Here is a 16,127-nt window from a genome sequence, read left to right as displayed (position 1 = left end):
GCTCATCCGACCGTGATTTTATGCTACATTGTAAATGCAGCGCACTTAATTTGAGAAGCAATAGAATCGGAAATATTAAAAAAAACTGTTTAAATGCCAACCTGAATCAGAATGTTAATGAATGAAAGCTGGTTAGCAATCTTTCACGACCTTTTCCCTTGGAGTTAAAACCTTGATTTTAATACACTTTGCAATGATGCACATAAATCGACGTTTTGCTTGTTTTACCTGAAGTCTAAGGGTTAAGTGTTAACTTCGCGTTTTTTCGGTGACTATAAACAGCTGTTGCTTTAGGAACCGCCGTGTAATAGGCCTGTGTTAACATCTTTCTGTTGGTATCGTTCTGGCAGTAGATTCTGCGCAGATTCCCTCATGTCACAACCTCGCAGTGCACGGAATGCTGTGAAATCACGGGCACCAGACTATTTTTGCAACACGTCTCGTTCTACATTCCATTTTGCTTTGGCAGGATGGCAGAAGCTGTTTTCCAGAATCTGTTGCAGAATCGATTTTCAATTGTTATTCTTCTGATAAAAACCTACGACTGAACAGAAATCGTCAGAGTGTGACTTTATCTAAAACAAACGTTGCTGATCATGTAGGGTTGGAGGGCGGGAACCAGTGAGACTCTGAAGCCAATCGAAAGGTGTCCAAGGGAAAAAAAAAAATCGGTCGCTGGTTGACTGACAGGGTGGAGAGGGAAATGGAGAGGATTGTCCTCGTGCTTGTATATAGGCTTTCTGCCAAGACGAGTGCGCGCTGATTGAATCAGCGGCGCGCTTGTGTGTGTGTGGGGGGGTCAAACCGAAAAATCCACCGCCACTCTTGCGATGGAGCTGACAGCCAGTCACGGTGCCGCGTGGAGGAAAGATTACGGAGACAGAGGGACAGTTGTCGAGTTCTGCAAGAGTGACAGAGGGGATTGTGCAGGTCCCCCCAGCCGAGACTCGTAGAGACTACTTGAGGCTTGATCGAAGAGGCGCAAAAACGTGCAGTTGTCGATTCCCATCCTCTTGTTTCCCCCTATAGTGATATCGAACTTTTTTGGGGGGGGGAGGGTTCCGGCAGTGACAACAATTTGGTCAAGTAGGCTACGCCTCGGGATGTATGGGGGATTATTCTCCGGTTAAAGACACATTTTGTACATCGGGAAAGAGATTTCCATCAAGAGTGATAGGGATGAGACAGCACGGGTTGCCGATTCACGTGCACTAAGTCTACAAGTCCTACACCAAGAAAAACGCAGCCTATCCGCTTCGAGCAGAAGCACCCCCTCGTTGGTTTAAAAGAGCCATATGAGCTTCGAGCTGGACCAAGAAAGAGCGCAATTTTCTTAGCAACAGAGGCTCCATTGGTTGGAACTGAACTTCGCTAGTTCACGAACATCTATGAAATGCACACGTAGATATGATCGCGCTGCTACATACAAAATGAACACTCCCCACCAATATGTCTCTTTTGAACCGATGAGGGGGTGCATCTGCTCGAGGGGATTGGACGGGAGTGTTCATTTTGTTGGTAGCGATGCGACTGTAACGCGTGCATTTCATAGTCGTTCATGAACCAGAGAAGTTAAGTTCCGACCAAAGGAGCCTCCGTCGCTAAGAGAAATGCTCCCTCTCTTGGTCCAGCTCGAGGCGCCTATACACGTTTTTATTACGCTTTGTCACAGCAAACCCACGTTCATCAAAACCGCAGCATTAGAAGTTAAATTCGCCTAGTCCTAAGCCTTGTGATGGTGAAGTCATGAAAGTTGCCCAGTACTGCGCAAAATAATCATCCATTCAAAACGAGCATCACAGCACCAGAGTGGGGCATAGGGCTTAGTGCTTAGTCTTTGTAGCTTCTGATCAAAGGGTCTGGGGTTCGAATCCAGCTGATGGCAGCATGTTGTGATCTTGGGCAAGTCACTTGATCCCCATGTGCCTCTCTCCATCTAGGAGTAAATGGGTACCTGCGAGGGCAGATATGGTTATCATCTTCAGCCATTTGTACCTGATATGGCAGCATCTGACCAGTATACTCCACGGGAGCTGAGATGCTTTATTATAATGATAAACCAGCGCACAGAGACTTCATAGTTTCAAGCACTTTATGTTTATTGACGTAAATTACAGGATCACGGATGACATTTCAATAAAGAAATTCTTATGGGCGTTTCACACACTGCGGGCGAATGCGACAGGGAGACGAATTTGACGTCACGAAAAATTTCCAGCGAAATTTTAGCTGCGTTCAACTTTTACGAATTCGCAAAGCGAACCTTTGATCTGACGTCACAAATTAGCGTTCGTATTTGCTTCCAAGCTAAGTACGAACTGGCCTTTATACGTCCAAATCTTCTTCTGAGCGGGTTTTCAACGCCCCATAGTGATTTCGTCCCACAGTCATGAGCGACAGCCTAATATAGCGGTTCAAGAGATGCCCTATTGAATATATCATCGCCAGCGCTGGAACCAATCAATACAAATACGTGTATAATAAAACCATGTCTTCATCTCGCTGGGAAAAAAAGACTACAGAGAGAGTGGCATTGTATACCGATATGATCTACCGGGCTATACTGGGACTCGGTGGGCGAGAGATGTTATACCAGCCCCGGTAGATGGACCCCCCCAGCAGATCAATGCGAAACCATAACGATTGCAGGCTCATGTTTAGACGGTGCTGGGACGGAGGGATATAGGGATAGGAAGAAAGAACAGGAAAGAGAAGGAGAGATGGTCGACAACATATCGATTCCTGGCGATCGATTGCACAGGCTGAGCCGGCTGAAAATGTGTACAGGCCGATTCTGGGCTCGTGCCCCATTAAGAACACTGGTAGTTACTACTCGAAATCACATCAAAATATGCAGATCCCCTCAACTTTTTTAAACGCATTCTGAAAGGAAAGATCTGGTACCAGTCTAGTTGTCAGAGGAGGCAAGCAAAATAGCAGTGATAGCAACGATCAGCTGCTGCTAGCTGTTCAATTTTGTTACTTTTTGTTCAATGACAAGCCACAGAACCAGGGTAAAGACGTCCATGTCAAAGTTCGTCTTCAGCTGAGGCAATCGAATAAGGGAAACCCCGGAAAACGTCAACGAAAACTGTCTTGATCGTGGAGATTCTATACCATCTCATTTAACATCTGCGGTTTCATCTTCCGTTTTCCGAAGTGGTGAATCTGTAAAGCACACTGAGAAAAATGCCGAGTCTTCCAGCAACTCTTAACAATACTACAAATAAATGACACAAACAAATGCGCTTGACAAGTGATTACGATCAAACCAGAGCCTGCGCCGGCCGAGCCCCTTCATTATTTCCTATCTGACGTTTCGGCGTACCACGTGACTTAAGGTTGTCCTGGCAACCGTCAAAGGGGCACCTGTGCCAACAAACACTTGTCTCCCCCTTGCCATTCCCCCAAACGGGCCACGTGGCTCCCGTTCCAGCACCTCACTTCGCCCGGGATTTGTTTACCATGGCAGTGTATAACTCGTGCCGGTTACTGGGCCCGTGTGGAGACGGGTGAATTGTTGTCCAAGAGGCCGTGCAGAGGGGCGGGAAAGACAATTGACACAAAATCGGGGGGAAGATATTTTCTCCTCTTGCTTGGGCGTGCACTTTTTCCCCTCCAGTGTTTGAAGTGGAGTGGAGTGTATCGAGTAGGGTGGTTGGAGAGGGCGTGTACCGCGGTGAGGCTGTAGCTTGGACCGCCGCGCCGGTCTCGCGCGTTCCGGTATCTGGACGCAGTCAAACTTCTGGTAGAATATAGAAAAGAGAAGGAGTCGGTGCGTCTAGGCAGACTCTTGAAGACTCGGGCATACAGCATCGACACCATCCGAGGATTATGGGATGTGAATTGAAGATCATCAATCCATTTCCACATAATGAGTATATCAAACGTTTATCACAGACTTTCGTGACTGAAGCAGCCGGCCTTGCTGTGTCGGCCCCTGTGCGAGTCATTTCCCAGTCAGCCATACTTACGTCACATTAAGCCTTGACGAAGATCAACAGAAGTTGGAAGGAGATGAATCTCAATGCCGAGGGCAAAGCACATAGTCAGATTTTGATTTTACAATCTCACCAATACCAGCAACGTTAACTGAGGTTAGGTGATCAGTGCCCTAAATTTGTTAACTAGCCCCCTTTTCCTCAAACTCGAGAGTAAACTGCAATGAAGCCAGTTGATCAGTCTGCAATGCAGAGGTATCGATTGCCAAATGCGGGTCCCCCCTTTTTTTCTGAAACGAGAGTAGCCATTGCCCCGGCGGACGTATTGCAAGGCCCCTCCCGGCTCCACACCCGGCCAAGCTTCAACTTCTCCCCGCCGTTTGGGGCCCGTCCTGCCCGCAGCGAAGCAGCTGCCACGCCGGACAATAGACGCCGCGCGCTAGGCAGTGGTGCCCCAGGCCGCCGAGAGACAAAGAAGGGGGTGTACGCGTCCGCAAACCGCGGCTGCTGCACGGTTCGCGGACAGTGGTCTAGCGAGCTTGGCACAGGGGCCTCAGCAGTAAAACAGCTACTTTGGCTGTACTTTTTTTTCTAGGGGAGGGGGGCTGTTTGCAGTGTAACCGGTGTTTGTTTGGATACATCGTAAAGAGATTGTTGTCAACGTTTACGTGGGATGCATTTTAATTCATGTATAGACGATGTATGTTTGTTTCGATGAGAGATGACGCCAATTAAAAGTAAATTAATTCACTACACTTGCTCCAAACTCTTTCGGCATGCAGTAGAAACCTTCCTGGACCCTGCAAAATAGAGACCTTCAAGTTGTTCCAAAGAATTCTGGAGAAGCGAGGTTAACATTAACAGTCGAAGTAGAAAGAAGGTTACACGAAAAATGCCACTTTTAGGTTAGGGAGGTGATTTCTCACAGATGACCCTTGTCATGGCGCAACCCATGACAAAATCGAACCTATAACTCCAATATCGAAAGAGAAAAACTGACCCACACCGGCGTACACATCACTGACGCATTGTAAGTCAATAACAAAAGACGAGAAAATAACTTTTTTTTACTGCTGTTGTTTTATATTGGCTTCCTATTGGAATGATTTTTTAACTTGCGATTACAACTCATTATGATTACAGTAAATGCAAAGAGTACAGTGTGCTGCTCGTCTCTCACAGACAGAAAAGGTCAATACAAAATCGACATCCCACAGCTGTGAATCTTCGCCCATTGTTCAAGGTGTGTGTAAACCGTTTCCTGCCAAGGCCTCTGTACGAGAGTAACTTCCGAACCGGGTTAAGAAAAACATCTACAGAAGCAGAGCCTAATACGAAGCATTCCGCAAACATGTCAACAGAAAGAAAAGCAAATGCAGGTGTTACGGTAGCCGACTCTGCGTGATTCGCGGTACATCGACAAAATTCTCTCCCTTGTTCCCGGTCGGTGCAATATCGCGGCGCAGACGGTTTTGGTCCGATTACCCAAATAGTGTTCGTGCGTCACTGGTATATAGAAAATTAGTCTTTGCACACTTGGCGTTTACAAGGGAAAGATAGACTAGTGACATGCGCAATACTATCTTGCTTTTTATCGGAAATCGTGGAGGGAGAGCATTTATTTTTCTTCCCACTCCACTGTCGCCACGACCGAAAATCGGGAACTGATGCTTTTGGGCATCAGAACACGTCACAGTAACTGTCATGCGTACAGAACCAATTGGCCCCCGCGTGGCAGTGATGAATAATTCATTAAAAAAGTGGTGAGGAAGGGACCTACTCTGCAGGCTGCGGTCCAGGGTGATTCAGCGCGGCAGTGACGTCATCCCACTGGCTGCGCAAAATGAGACGAGGCGAGAGTAGCACCGCGCAACTGCACTGTGTCCTTTTTTTCTTTCTGGATGCACGAGGGAGCAAGCCCGCATCATGGAGCGGTTAGTGATGTTGGCAGTGGTGGTATAGAGAGGACAGTGGACTACGCAGCTCAGCCTTAAAAAAACTGGGGTATAAAATATCTGACGAAAGCACCGGGAGGAAGGGGTGGACTTTGATTTGGTAAGGTTCCCGTCCTCTCCTCGTCACAGTTACTGGTATTTACTAGACGGAGCAAGACCTACTCAGATATCAGTCTGGTTGGATTAATTAATGACGAACGGAGCGTGTGAGGCAAGACGATCACAACGCGTCCACGGTGCAGGAGGATAACAGGTGGAAACCGATAGCAGTTTCGGGGACTAACAGAGGGAACAAGAGAATTGTTGTAATTCTTAAAGATTCTGACCGTTCTTCGGCGGGGACTCTGACCTGACTAGATCAGGCTAGCTATCATTATCTGTTGTACAGTCGGATAGACAAGGCTGCCGGCCGGCAGGGGTGGAGGCACGGTTTGTCACACACTTCCAGCGAGGCGTCAACCACACTATTACCTTACACCGGCCCAACCACCAGTTGAAAGTGAGAGCGCGGCTTACGGTTGAGATAATAACAGGTGTCCAGCCCGTCACGGGCCAGTCTCACTGCTGCATCAGGGCTGGTGACACATACTCGAGGTATCCAGCGTGCCGCATCACTAGGATACACACATGCAATCCAACCAACCAACTAGGACCTAACTATACAAGGTGGACTCCATATCAGTCTTGGTATCTTCGCAGCTGACCAAGCCGCAGAAGACTTGTCATCATCGATCTACTTGTTTGGTCACACAACCACTCTTTGACATCTGCTCAGCCGTGTCGTCGAGAAACCGTGAACGCCGTCGGGTTACATAAATAAAAATTTGTGAGGGGCTTATTATCACCTGAACCAGTCGTCGCAAGTGCATTTTTGACTCCAATTTCTTCATCTTCATGCCCCTCCCCTTTTGGTCAGACTCTCCCGTCACTGTCATCTTCGACACCATCAGCAGCCGCAGCGGAGTCGGTGCTGTCTCAAAGGAGAAGACCACAGAATGGACATGAAGTTGGAGCAGGCAATAATCACGGGACCGGAGTGCAAACACCTGCCGATGGGTAAGACGCCCGGGCTCCAACCGCCCGCTGCTTTGATTTTCAAAAACCAAATTTCTGTTCAGAGTTGATCATCTCGTGCACCTGATTTTTCTCAAGAGACTCTGACCCGTGCACATTTCATTTTCACCAATGAAGCCGGGGTTTGATTAAATCATTACTGACATGTTACACTGTAAAAACTGCGGTGTTTAATTGTTGTTAATTTAACACACTGAGTCAGAGGACTACACCCAGTCTAGTGCAGTCCTCTGATAACATCAAGGGTGTTAAATTAACACCAACGTGTTTGCAGTACCGTCCAAACCATGAACCTATTGCCGCTTTTTAGTAACACATTTGAAAATCGGGTGACATCACAGCGTGATCAAAAGAAAAAACATGTAAAAAGAAAACAAAAACTAAACAAACTCGCACTCAGTGTCCGGGTAAAAATAAAGAGCATTGAATCAGTATAAACATACAAACCAATAAACCACAAATTCCAAGATTTAAGACAATGTCAGGATAAAAGGATAATTCCGACTTTATCATAAGCCCCAGTGTGAAATGAACGACTAGTAGCACCGTTTTAAGAAAGCCAACAAATGAGAAAATTAAACTTGGACTTGTTAATTTCTCGGCATGACATGACTTGTGAGCAACATCCATCCAATCATACAAAATGAAATCATCAGTATGAAAAGAGAGTTTTATCCATCAACGCAGACTCAAAAATGCTTCATTCTGTGGATGTTTAAGACAATTCTATGTACTGTACTTTAATTCCACATGATATTTAAAGCGCTTTGGCCACGTGGAATAATCGTGTCAGACATTTCAACAGTCATTGTCGGTGAATCTGATTAAGAACTACGAATCCAAAAGGAGCAGAGGGAATAAAGCCCCAGGACAGATGCACATAGAATAATTAAAAACATGAAAATCAATGCCGATGTATGCAGCCATTGTGGATGTTCCGAGGGTAACATACGGTTCACGTACGGTACGTCATGATACGCCAGCCGGACCACGCCGCGCGGCCCTAGTGCTACCTCGCTTCGTGTCCTTGTCGTGTCGGACAGGGTTGTAATCCTAATTATACCAAAAGATCCCAATGCAATTTGCAGCTAAACGCTCCCAGCGGGGAACGCAGCTTGCTTCTGGACAGCGCTTAGTCCCAAGATTGAATACGAATTGGACGGCCCATTTCGAGAAGGGGTTGGGCACCTAATGATACACGTGGAGAGTATTTTTCGGCGGTCATTGCATTTATTGTCGTCCTTCAGCTTTAAAACGTTTATCACCTTCGTACGAGTGTGACCTTTTTTTTTACACAAACTCATTTCGGTACCTAGCTTTCAAGAATATGATTAAAAAATCTCTTTGCAGCAATCATTTCTCGGTTTAATGATTGAGTTCCGCGAACAGACGACCAACGATGAGCTCGGGGAAACATTCATTTAAGATGTCCAAAGTTAAAAAGTGGATAATAACACAGTTAATGAATATCATGGTACACAACATTCACGTTGATACAGCGCGGGTTGAGCAACAACGGAGGATGTTGCCATGTCATTTTAACATTGTAATGATAATGCAGAGAACGTAAACGTTTTCTCATATTTCAGATGATCGTGTGTGATTTTGTTTTTAACTGAATATTTTGTTATAAATAGATGAAGAAAAAAAAGCCGCAGGGTATTTAAAGTTATCTAACTCGCTGTATGTAATAAACGACTGTTTAGACATGGCGGTGACAATCAACTCATTGAGGTCCTGGCTATTAATTAATCCCAAACAATGATTCATATCTGCAATCCAAAATATTATATTAGATAATTATGTTACCACTTTACTTTATAAAACATTGTGCGGGCGAACGAGCCCCACTACTCCAAAACCAAAGCGTGCAATGCACTTCTGAGTAAACATCAATTAACTTGAGGCCAAATTCTCGCGCGAAACATTCGCATATTTTTATTGAGGGCAAAACTGTACATTGATTAATTGTTTCACAGAAAAGAATGGTACCCACCACTCCCAATACGACACGTACTTTCACCACTTTTGGTGTGCATGTGTCCTTACCCTTGCTCGAGGCGGGCAATAGGCCTACAGATAAAATGTCCACAGGAACACTCTGCTTTCTTCACTGTCCACACAATAATCCCCCCCCCATAAAAAAATTGTTACCGATATTTTCGTGGCTTAGGCATGCCCCAACGCGCACCAGCGCTAAAGTGGACCAGTCTGGTTTTTTTTTTCAAGGAGAGCAGACAGACGGGAGATTAAGAAGGATTAGGATGATAGAAATGCGGAAACGGGACAGTTTGCCAGTATAGAAGGGATTATATTTTGGTAGCAGGTGTACCTCGAAATCAAATGGATGTAAAATGGCAGGATAATGCAGAGAAGACCGGGTGCCCTGCGCTTTGTATACTGGTACTTGACGCCAAAACAACTATAAAACGCTCACTGACTAGTGTGTCTAGATTCTGCAGACTGTATTTTTTGCCAACGGACGGCTACATGGTTAAGTTGGGGATGTGGATCCAAATTGGTAAGCACTCAAATTCCAAGGAATGCAGCAAATCTCATCAGGCCAATACACCGAGAAATTTATGGAGTCTAGAATCCAACCTACATTCTGGCAGAAAACGAAAGAAAGTAACTAATGATATTTATCATTTAAAAAAAAATGGGGATTTTCGGTGGAAAATATAACAAAAAGATTTCAATGCTGATATGATATTGTTGTGCAGATTAGCCAAGGAACGGTATGAAATTATTTCTTAGCATATCTCGTGACTCATTCTGTTCATCTGCACAGCGTGCCTTCCGTAAATATTTGATCTTTTTTTCTTTCCTTTCAATAAATTTCGGATGTAAAATATTCCTTGCATTGATTTCATACTGCCTGTCCGGTGCGTATGTATGATTTGAGAGCAAGCTGCAGACCTATTCAGTTTCCAACCCGTGTCGTCCAAAATTCGTCTTGCCGCCTCAGACTTTCAACCACGGAGGAAAAAATAATAGTCGGGTTCCGCAAAGTAAACACAGCATCTCATTAAAACTCATCCGGCGTTTGGCATACATTGCCCGATAACATCGCAGTAAAAGACATGCACGATTTTTTTCCTTTTCTTTTCTGTGGCTCTCTTTCTCTGCCGAAGTATCGTGCACTGTGGGTTTAAGGGTCGATGTGGTACACAAGACCGGGGTGGATTTCTGTATAACAGCGCCACGCGAGCGCGCCGGTATAGATGATGGAGGCCGCCGTGTATAGGCGAGCCTCTCCGTTGCCGTTCCCGCCGCGGCCCGCCGCATCCGGGACGCGCGCCGCCCCGTCTCCCGCATCTCCTAAGGGATGTAAGAGAAACTGGCACGTCTCGTACCTCGCCACCTGAGTACACAAAGCCCACCAGAGGCCCACAGATCTGCGTCGTAGGAACCGATGCACTCGTCGTTTTCGGAGCGCTCCAAGGCGAGATTTTACCTCCCAACCTCCTCTCTAGTTCTCATTCTGTCCGGGGCCACGCAATGCACGATTATAACGGACACGTGCTCAGCAAGTTATCGCAAGGTCTCATGGGAAATCGGAGCCTTGCCCTTCGTGGGCTGATTCAGTAATTGCCAATATTGAGTGCGCAAGGTTAAGAAGACTGTTTACAAAAACCGACCAAATTGTTTTCATTTTTGAGATGACCGGTATGAAAACAACCATGTGTTACCAAATGTAGACAATTTTTCAATCTGTAGCGTAGTTTTCCCACACCAGTACACACCGTATCACACAATGAACTTCACTAGAGCAAAACGTCCCTATACTCGTGCTACACATGTTTGGACACTGCTCGAATACCATAGTGAATGGTGCTTATGGAACGCTCAATCAGTTTGCCAACAAACACGTGGAGGGTCCCCTAGTCAAACAGGCTGTTATCACTTTTATACCAAGACACTGGTAAAAAAGAAGTTCAATAACCACAGTTTAACGCCGAGAAACCACTTTCCCACACAACCACCGAAGATCCAATTGATGGCGGTCGGGAAGAGGGCCAGGACCCAGCCGCTGATAGGTAGGAAAACTCGCCCTTTCCTCAGCCGGTCTCAGGGTACCATCCCATTGTTGGAAAACTAGATCCCGGGTATGAGCGCAAACACGCGCATATAGACTGCGGTGTATGCCGTGTACGCGCGATCCGGCGCGGACGGGCCTTGCCGCGGCGCTCTCTTCAAACAATAACCCACCTATCAAACGCTGGGTAAACATCGATAGCGACTGGCGGCTGTCACAACATGGCAATATTAGGACTCATATTAGAATGTCTAGGCCCGGCCTCTCTGTGCATCGCTCCTGCGTTGACCAGACTATGATTGGTTGGATCTGCTAAAATGAACAGTCCCTTACGATCATGTCATTCTGACTTACCCTTGTTTACGAAGATTTTAATCCTCCTTGCCCCCGACTATATAAATTTGCCAATGTTGAGAGTATTCTCCATTAAATCCTGATATGGCAGAAGTATCATACTCACAGAAATTTGTGTTCTACACTTGCGAATCGACATCGGCGGGTCTTACTGTTTTACCCCTTCTGGTTTGACCTATAAATAAAAAACATCAGCAAAACACGATTTTTAAAATAAAAATGGCATTGAATTCGAAATTGGTCTTTCTATAATATCATCACCGACACCACGACCTGGCACTTACCTGCAAGTGAGTGTCACAATACAGCATGAAGAAAAATGCTTCGAAAAGTTTGACATGAACCTAATCCATCAGTATACTTGGAGCACTGCACCAAACCTCTTTGAAACGTCGTTTCAACTGGTGAAATTACGATTGGTATCAGTTCATGAAAACGAAAATGCACGGAGTGCGCGTTAGAAGTGCTGCACTGCATATGGCCGGGTGCCAGTTCGTAAAAACGAAAATAACTCGGTTCTCTAAAAGACGAACAAATTAATGAGATCACCCCACGCACAACTAGGTGTCAGTTCGTGGTGCTGGTGACGACATACCGAAAAGAGTCACCCTGAATAAATGAAACATTATATATCTTGTTTCTTCGACCAACAATCACACAAAATGTACACAAAGGAAATTACAATATACTATATTATATATTTTATATTATTTTGGCTATGAAAACATTTGTGATCTGTAGCGTATTCGTATCAAGCTATCATGTTACCAACGCACAGGCTACCAGCTGACACGTCATGTAACATACATGGGTTCTATTATAGTTACCAAATCCCCAGGTGGTTTATATTTGGCCGATAAAAACCTGTTCAACGAGGCTCTCCCATTCCTCAATTCAACAGGTATCGGCCGGACATCGAAGGAGGTGTGTGCTGGGTGTGCCCGGCCCATCGAGGACCGCTACCTGATGAAGGTGATGGACCACTGTTGGCATGAGCACTGTCTACAGTGCTGCGTCTGCCATTCCCCACTCTCTCATTCCTGTTTCGCCCGGGACCGGAAACTCTACTGTAAACTCGACTACGAAAAGTAAGTCCGCTCTTTGAACTTAACCTCAATTGTCCGAAGGCTAAAATGTGACCTATAACCCCAAACCTGTAGGCTGCAGTGAAGTGGATGAATAGGTTTATGACCGCTTCCAATCAATGAAAGCTACACATTTTTAAATTAGTTCTTGAAACTTACACCAAAGGTTCCTTTTTGCAAAGCTTATGACGGCTATGAATTATGGTACAAACCTGTGCCGATTGAGTGCTGTAATTCAACCATTCAAATGCGTTTCTGCCTCCTCAATTAGAAATGGTGGTTCAAAGTTTCTTCTTTTGATCCGAGAAGGGTCAACGCCAGTTTGCTTTGTCCAACATGAGAGCTTGAACAAAGTTCTTTTGTCTGGAAATGCTCCACTGAATATAACGAATTGCAGTGACGTCCGCAATGTCACAATTCATGTTTAAAACCTGTTTTGTGGTGTTACATAATAGACATAGAATGTTGCCCACGCAACAATCTATTCATACTACCCCATTACTGCAGCTTTTCTGGTCTTTTTGTGGGTTTGAAATCAGGGATTGGTGGATTTTTATTTACTATTTAGTTTATTAAATTATGCGGATGATTTATGTTACTGTGATACTGTCTTTTCCTGTATTGACGTTCGGATAGTGTACATACAGATGCAACGATTTTTTTTAGACACAGTTTTTCATTCATAATTCATTCATTCATAATGGTGTATTTAAAACATTCAAATCTCGCGGCACTAGGCCGAAGTACATTTGAACTTACATAAAAGTGGACACGTTTAGTATTACATGTATAAAAAACATATATGTATATATGTATATATTTATGTATACATATATAAAAACCATTCGTCATATTAAAACTGCAGGGGGTTGTTCAACCTACGTACACAATAAAGAACGTTAAAAGGATTAGAAAAAACACCTCTACTGGAACTCTGCATCATCTGCCTTCATCAATGTATGGCATACATCGAAGTGTGCACTTTTTAAACATTTAAAATTTTCCGTGCTTTCATTTATGACTGAAGGCGCTGTTGCTGTGATGTCATCCAGGGAAGGTATGGTTCAGTGATAGGTGCTACTGCTCAAATTCTGATTCAAGAATTTGCTGACTGAAAAGATCTCAAAGAAAAACAGTAGTCCAAGAAAATCTGAAAAAATGCAGAAGTACTTTTTGGTACAAGCAAAATGTAATTTTGAGTCTTTCTTCCATGAGATGACATCACAGTCTGGCTTATGAATATGGAAATATTCATTAGCATACCTCCCAAAAGAAAATTGGCCTCTGAAAGAGGGAAATAAACATTGAAAATGAGGTTAAATGAGACAAAAGGTTCATTTTGAGGTTTGTATTTTATAAATTCCACTGCAGCTTTATAAAGTTTATAATATGTGAGCACGGTGAGTCATCGTTTATAAATGATGTTTATAGTCCACATATAGCTTTATATGCTAACTTTAATTAAGCGCCGTACAAAGTGTTTTTTCTATAAATTGTTCTCATCTCTTGAAATTTATGGGGCCTGTGGAAACTCAAGGTAAGTTGTCCCAATCGAATAACGTTCATGGAAACCATTCTACTAGACTTAGCGTGTACTCTCATCTCCACCATACGGAATCCATATCAAACTGGTCAAGCGCGTCTCACGAGCGCATGAGCACATCAAGGACGTTGCCAAACGCAACCGTCTCAGTTTACCTAGAAACTGAAATATTGCTTCACCGACTACGCTTTGATCACCACATTAAAACCTAACACTGCAATGACTGGAGTCCACAGGAGAAGGAAAACGCACGCACAATTTGTACCTTCCATTTCGAGGGGAAAAAAAACACTGCTCCACAAAGTGGCAACTTGTCGATTAAACTGACAGTGTGCACCATTACAGCATGGCCCTGCATTGAAACGCCGAAACCGGAATGTTTTTCTTGCAACGTGATATACAGGAATACAAGAACGGCACTCAAAGAGATAACGATATAGATGCCGAAAATGAATTACCTCTAGCCGGCGGTGCCATGCAATATAGGAAAACATATACGAGAGTGTTGCATTGTGGAAGTCGTCGGGTTTTAATGTACAGTAGATTTTTTTATTAATAACAGTCGTGTCCCACCTGACTACGCGAGTATGTATGAATTTCTTCACTGCTTTGAATTGAGATACGTCCTGGAAATACCCGGTTCTTGATGTAGATTTCGAGTCACGGTACAGATTTGGGACAAATTTAGCGGACGCACCAAAAATTATGCTTGCCAAGACACAGACCAGCAGCCAAATACTGTCAAGCATGCACATAATAAAATGAGCTGATGAATTCGCAAAACGGTAAGTGTATTTTTCACGCAGGAACGATCACGCAAACATTTTACAAATATACAATTCGTTAATACTGCAAAACATATCTTACAAAAATAAACCCATAAAAATCATGAATATTACAACTCATACACACAGTCAAACAAAAATCACCATAATCTGGAATGATACATCCCAGATCTCGGGGTATACTCGTCTCCGTCTCACCAGAAACATCCATTTATAACTCATCAATTTGTCCAAAAAGTGACAAAAACTGATGGCTCTATGACGGACGTTAAAAGCTAGCGATGGAAGTAAATCAGGCTTGTTACACTCTGTCTGTGTTTTCTCTAAAAAGAAAAAAAGAGAAAATTTCCAGCGCTCCCCACAGGCTAACTGAGCTATTAAGCCCAGCGCCTAGCGTACCACTTCTGGCACGGGACCCGTCTATTTTGTTTGTTTTCCCGCGAGCGAGTGACTTAGAAGTAAAGCCCGGACCTTTGGGAGCATTTTGCGGGGAGCTTCGAGCCGGGGCTCTACGCTATAATGCAGAAAACTACAATAAGGAGGGACGGCGGAGATTTTTTTCCCCTCTTTTCATCGAGGTGAATTATCTTTAAAGAACCGCGCGGCTGCTAAACGCTAACTTGTATCCTAGGCCTGTATAAACACAAGGGATTATAAAAAGACAGATTGAACGTGTTACACCCAGAACGTGGGTCACTGTGCTTTTTTCTCTCCCTTTTCTTGTCTTTATTGGTTTATCACTGTGGCCGTTTTTTGATATTAGGCCCAGCCTTCATCATTTCATGCCGGCTTATCGTTCAAGTCTGTCTTTGCGTGGCCGATATTGGCCGGCCAGACTCGACAGCGCCGACCGATATTGGATGTTATTATTTCATATTTCACTCGTGTGGGTAACAAGAGGGAAGTCAGCGCTTGGCATTGGACGAGAGCGGGTATTATGTAAGATCGTTTTAAGGCGAGTTGTGCATTTTTATTAATCTGTTAATATGCGAATATAACGAAGCGGGAGCGTGTTTGGTCGAGACGCGCCAGCCAAAGTTCCCGCTAACATAAATACATGTAGGCCTATACCTTTGACAAAGAATTGCAAAATGTGACAAAATAATCATCGATCGATCCATTTTCATTTTCGAATACATTTATGAGCCTTGACAAAGATTTGGGAAAAACCTTTTTTGTGGTGGTATTAAGCCACTCAGAAGTATATAAACCCAGCAATTAATCGCTTCATATAATTTTGAATATTACACAGACGGTTTTGGGGATGTAAACATACACGGCAAATATAATTAACCATGTCAAAAAAAGACATTATTCATAACTATATTCAAGGCCTAATCAAAAATATGAC

At 44.2% G+C, this 16,127-nt stretch overlaps 2 protein-coding genes across 4 annotated transcripts in view; one reads left to right on the top strand and one right to left on the bottom strand.

Moving 5' to 3' along the window:
- The window catches only part of LOC110975742 (phytanoyl-CoA dioxygenase domain-containing protein 1-like), a 105,600-nt gene that overhangs the window by 28,503 nt on the left and 60,970 nt on the right, over positions 1-16,127 (bottom strand). For both annotated transcript variants that reach the window (XR_015427165.1, XR_015427164.1), the window contains exon 12: positions 11,470-11,538. The gene's annotated coding sequence lies outside the window, so the exon portion shown is untranslated. The remainder of the gene's footprint in view (positions 1-11,469; positions 11,539-16,127) is intronic.
- Positions 5,869-16,127, top strand: part of LOC110975739 (LIM homeobox transcription factor 1-beta-like) — a 59,868-nt gene continuing 49,609 nt past the window's right edge. Inside the window, exons 1-2 of one of the 2 annotated variants that reach the window (XM_087143176.1) lie at positions 5,869-6,952; positions 12,265-12,451. In XM_087143176.1, coding sequence (XP_086999302.1) covers positions 6,892-6,952; positions 12,265-12,451 — 248 coding nt within the window. In that variant the 5' untranslated portion in view covers positions 5,869-6,891. The remainder of the gene's footprint in view (positions 6,953-12,264; positions 12,452-16,127) is intronic. The other variant, XM_022228488.2, reaches the window with a different exon arrangement.

Source organism: Acanthaster planci, linkage group LG11 (genome assembly GCF_054643075.1).
Source record: "Acanthaster planci isolate LZ-2023a linkage group LG11, COTS_SCS, whole genome shotgun sequence".
NCBI lineage: Eukaryota > Metazoa > Echinodermata > Asteroidea > Valvatida > Acanthasteridae > Acanthaster > Acanthaster planci.
This window is presented reverse-complemented; position numbering and strand designations above follow the sequence as displayed.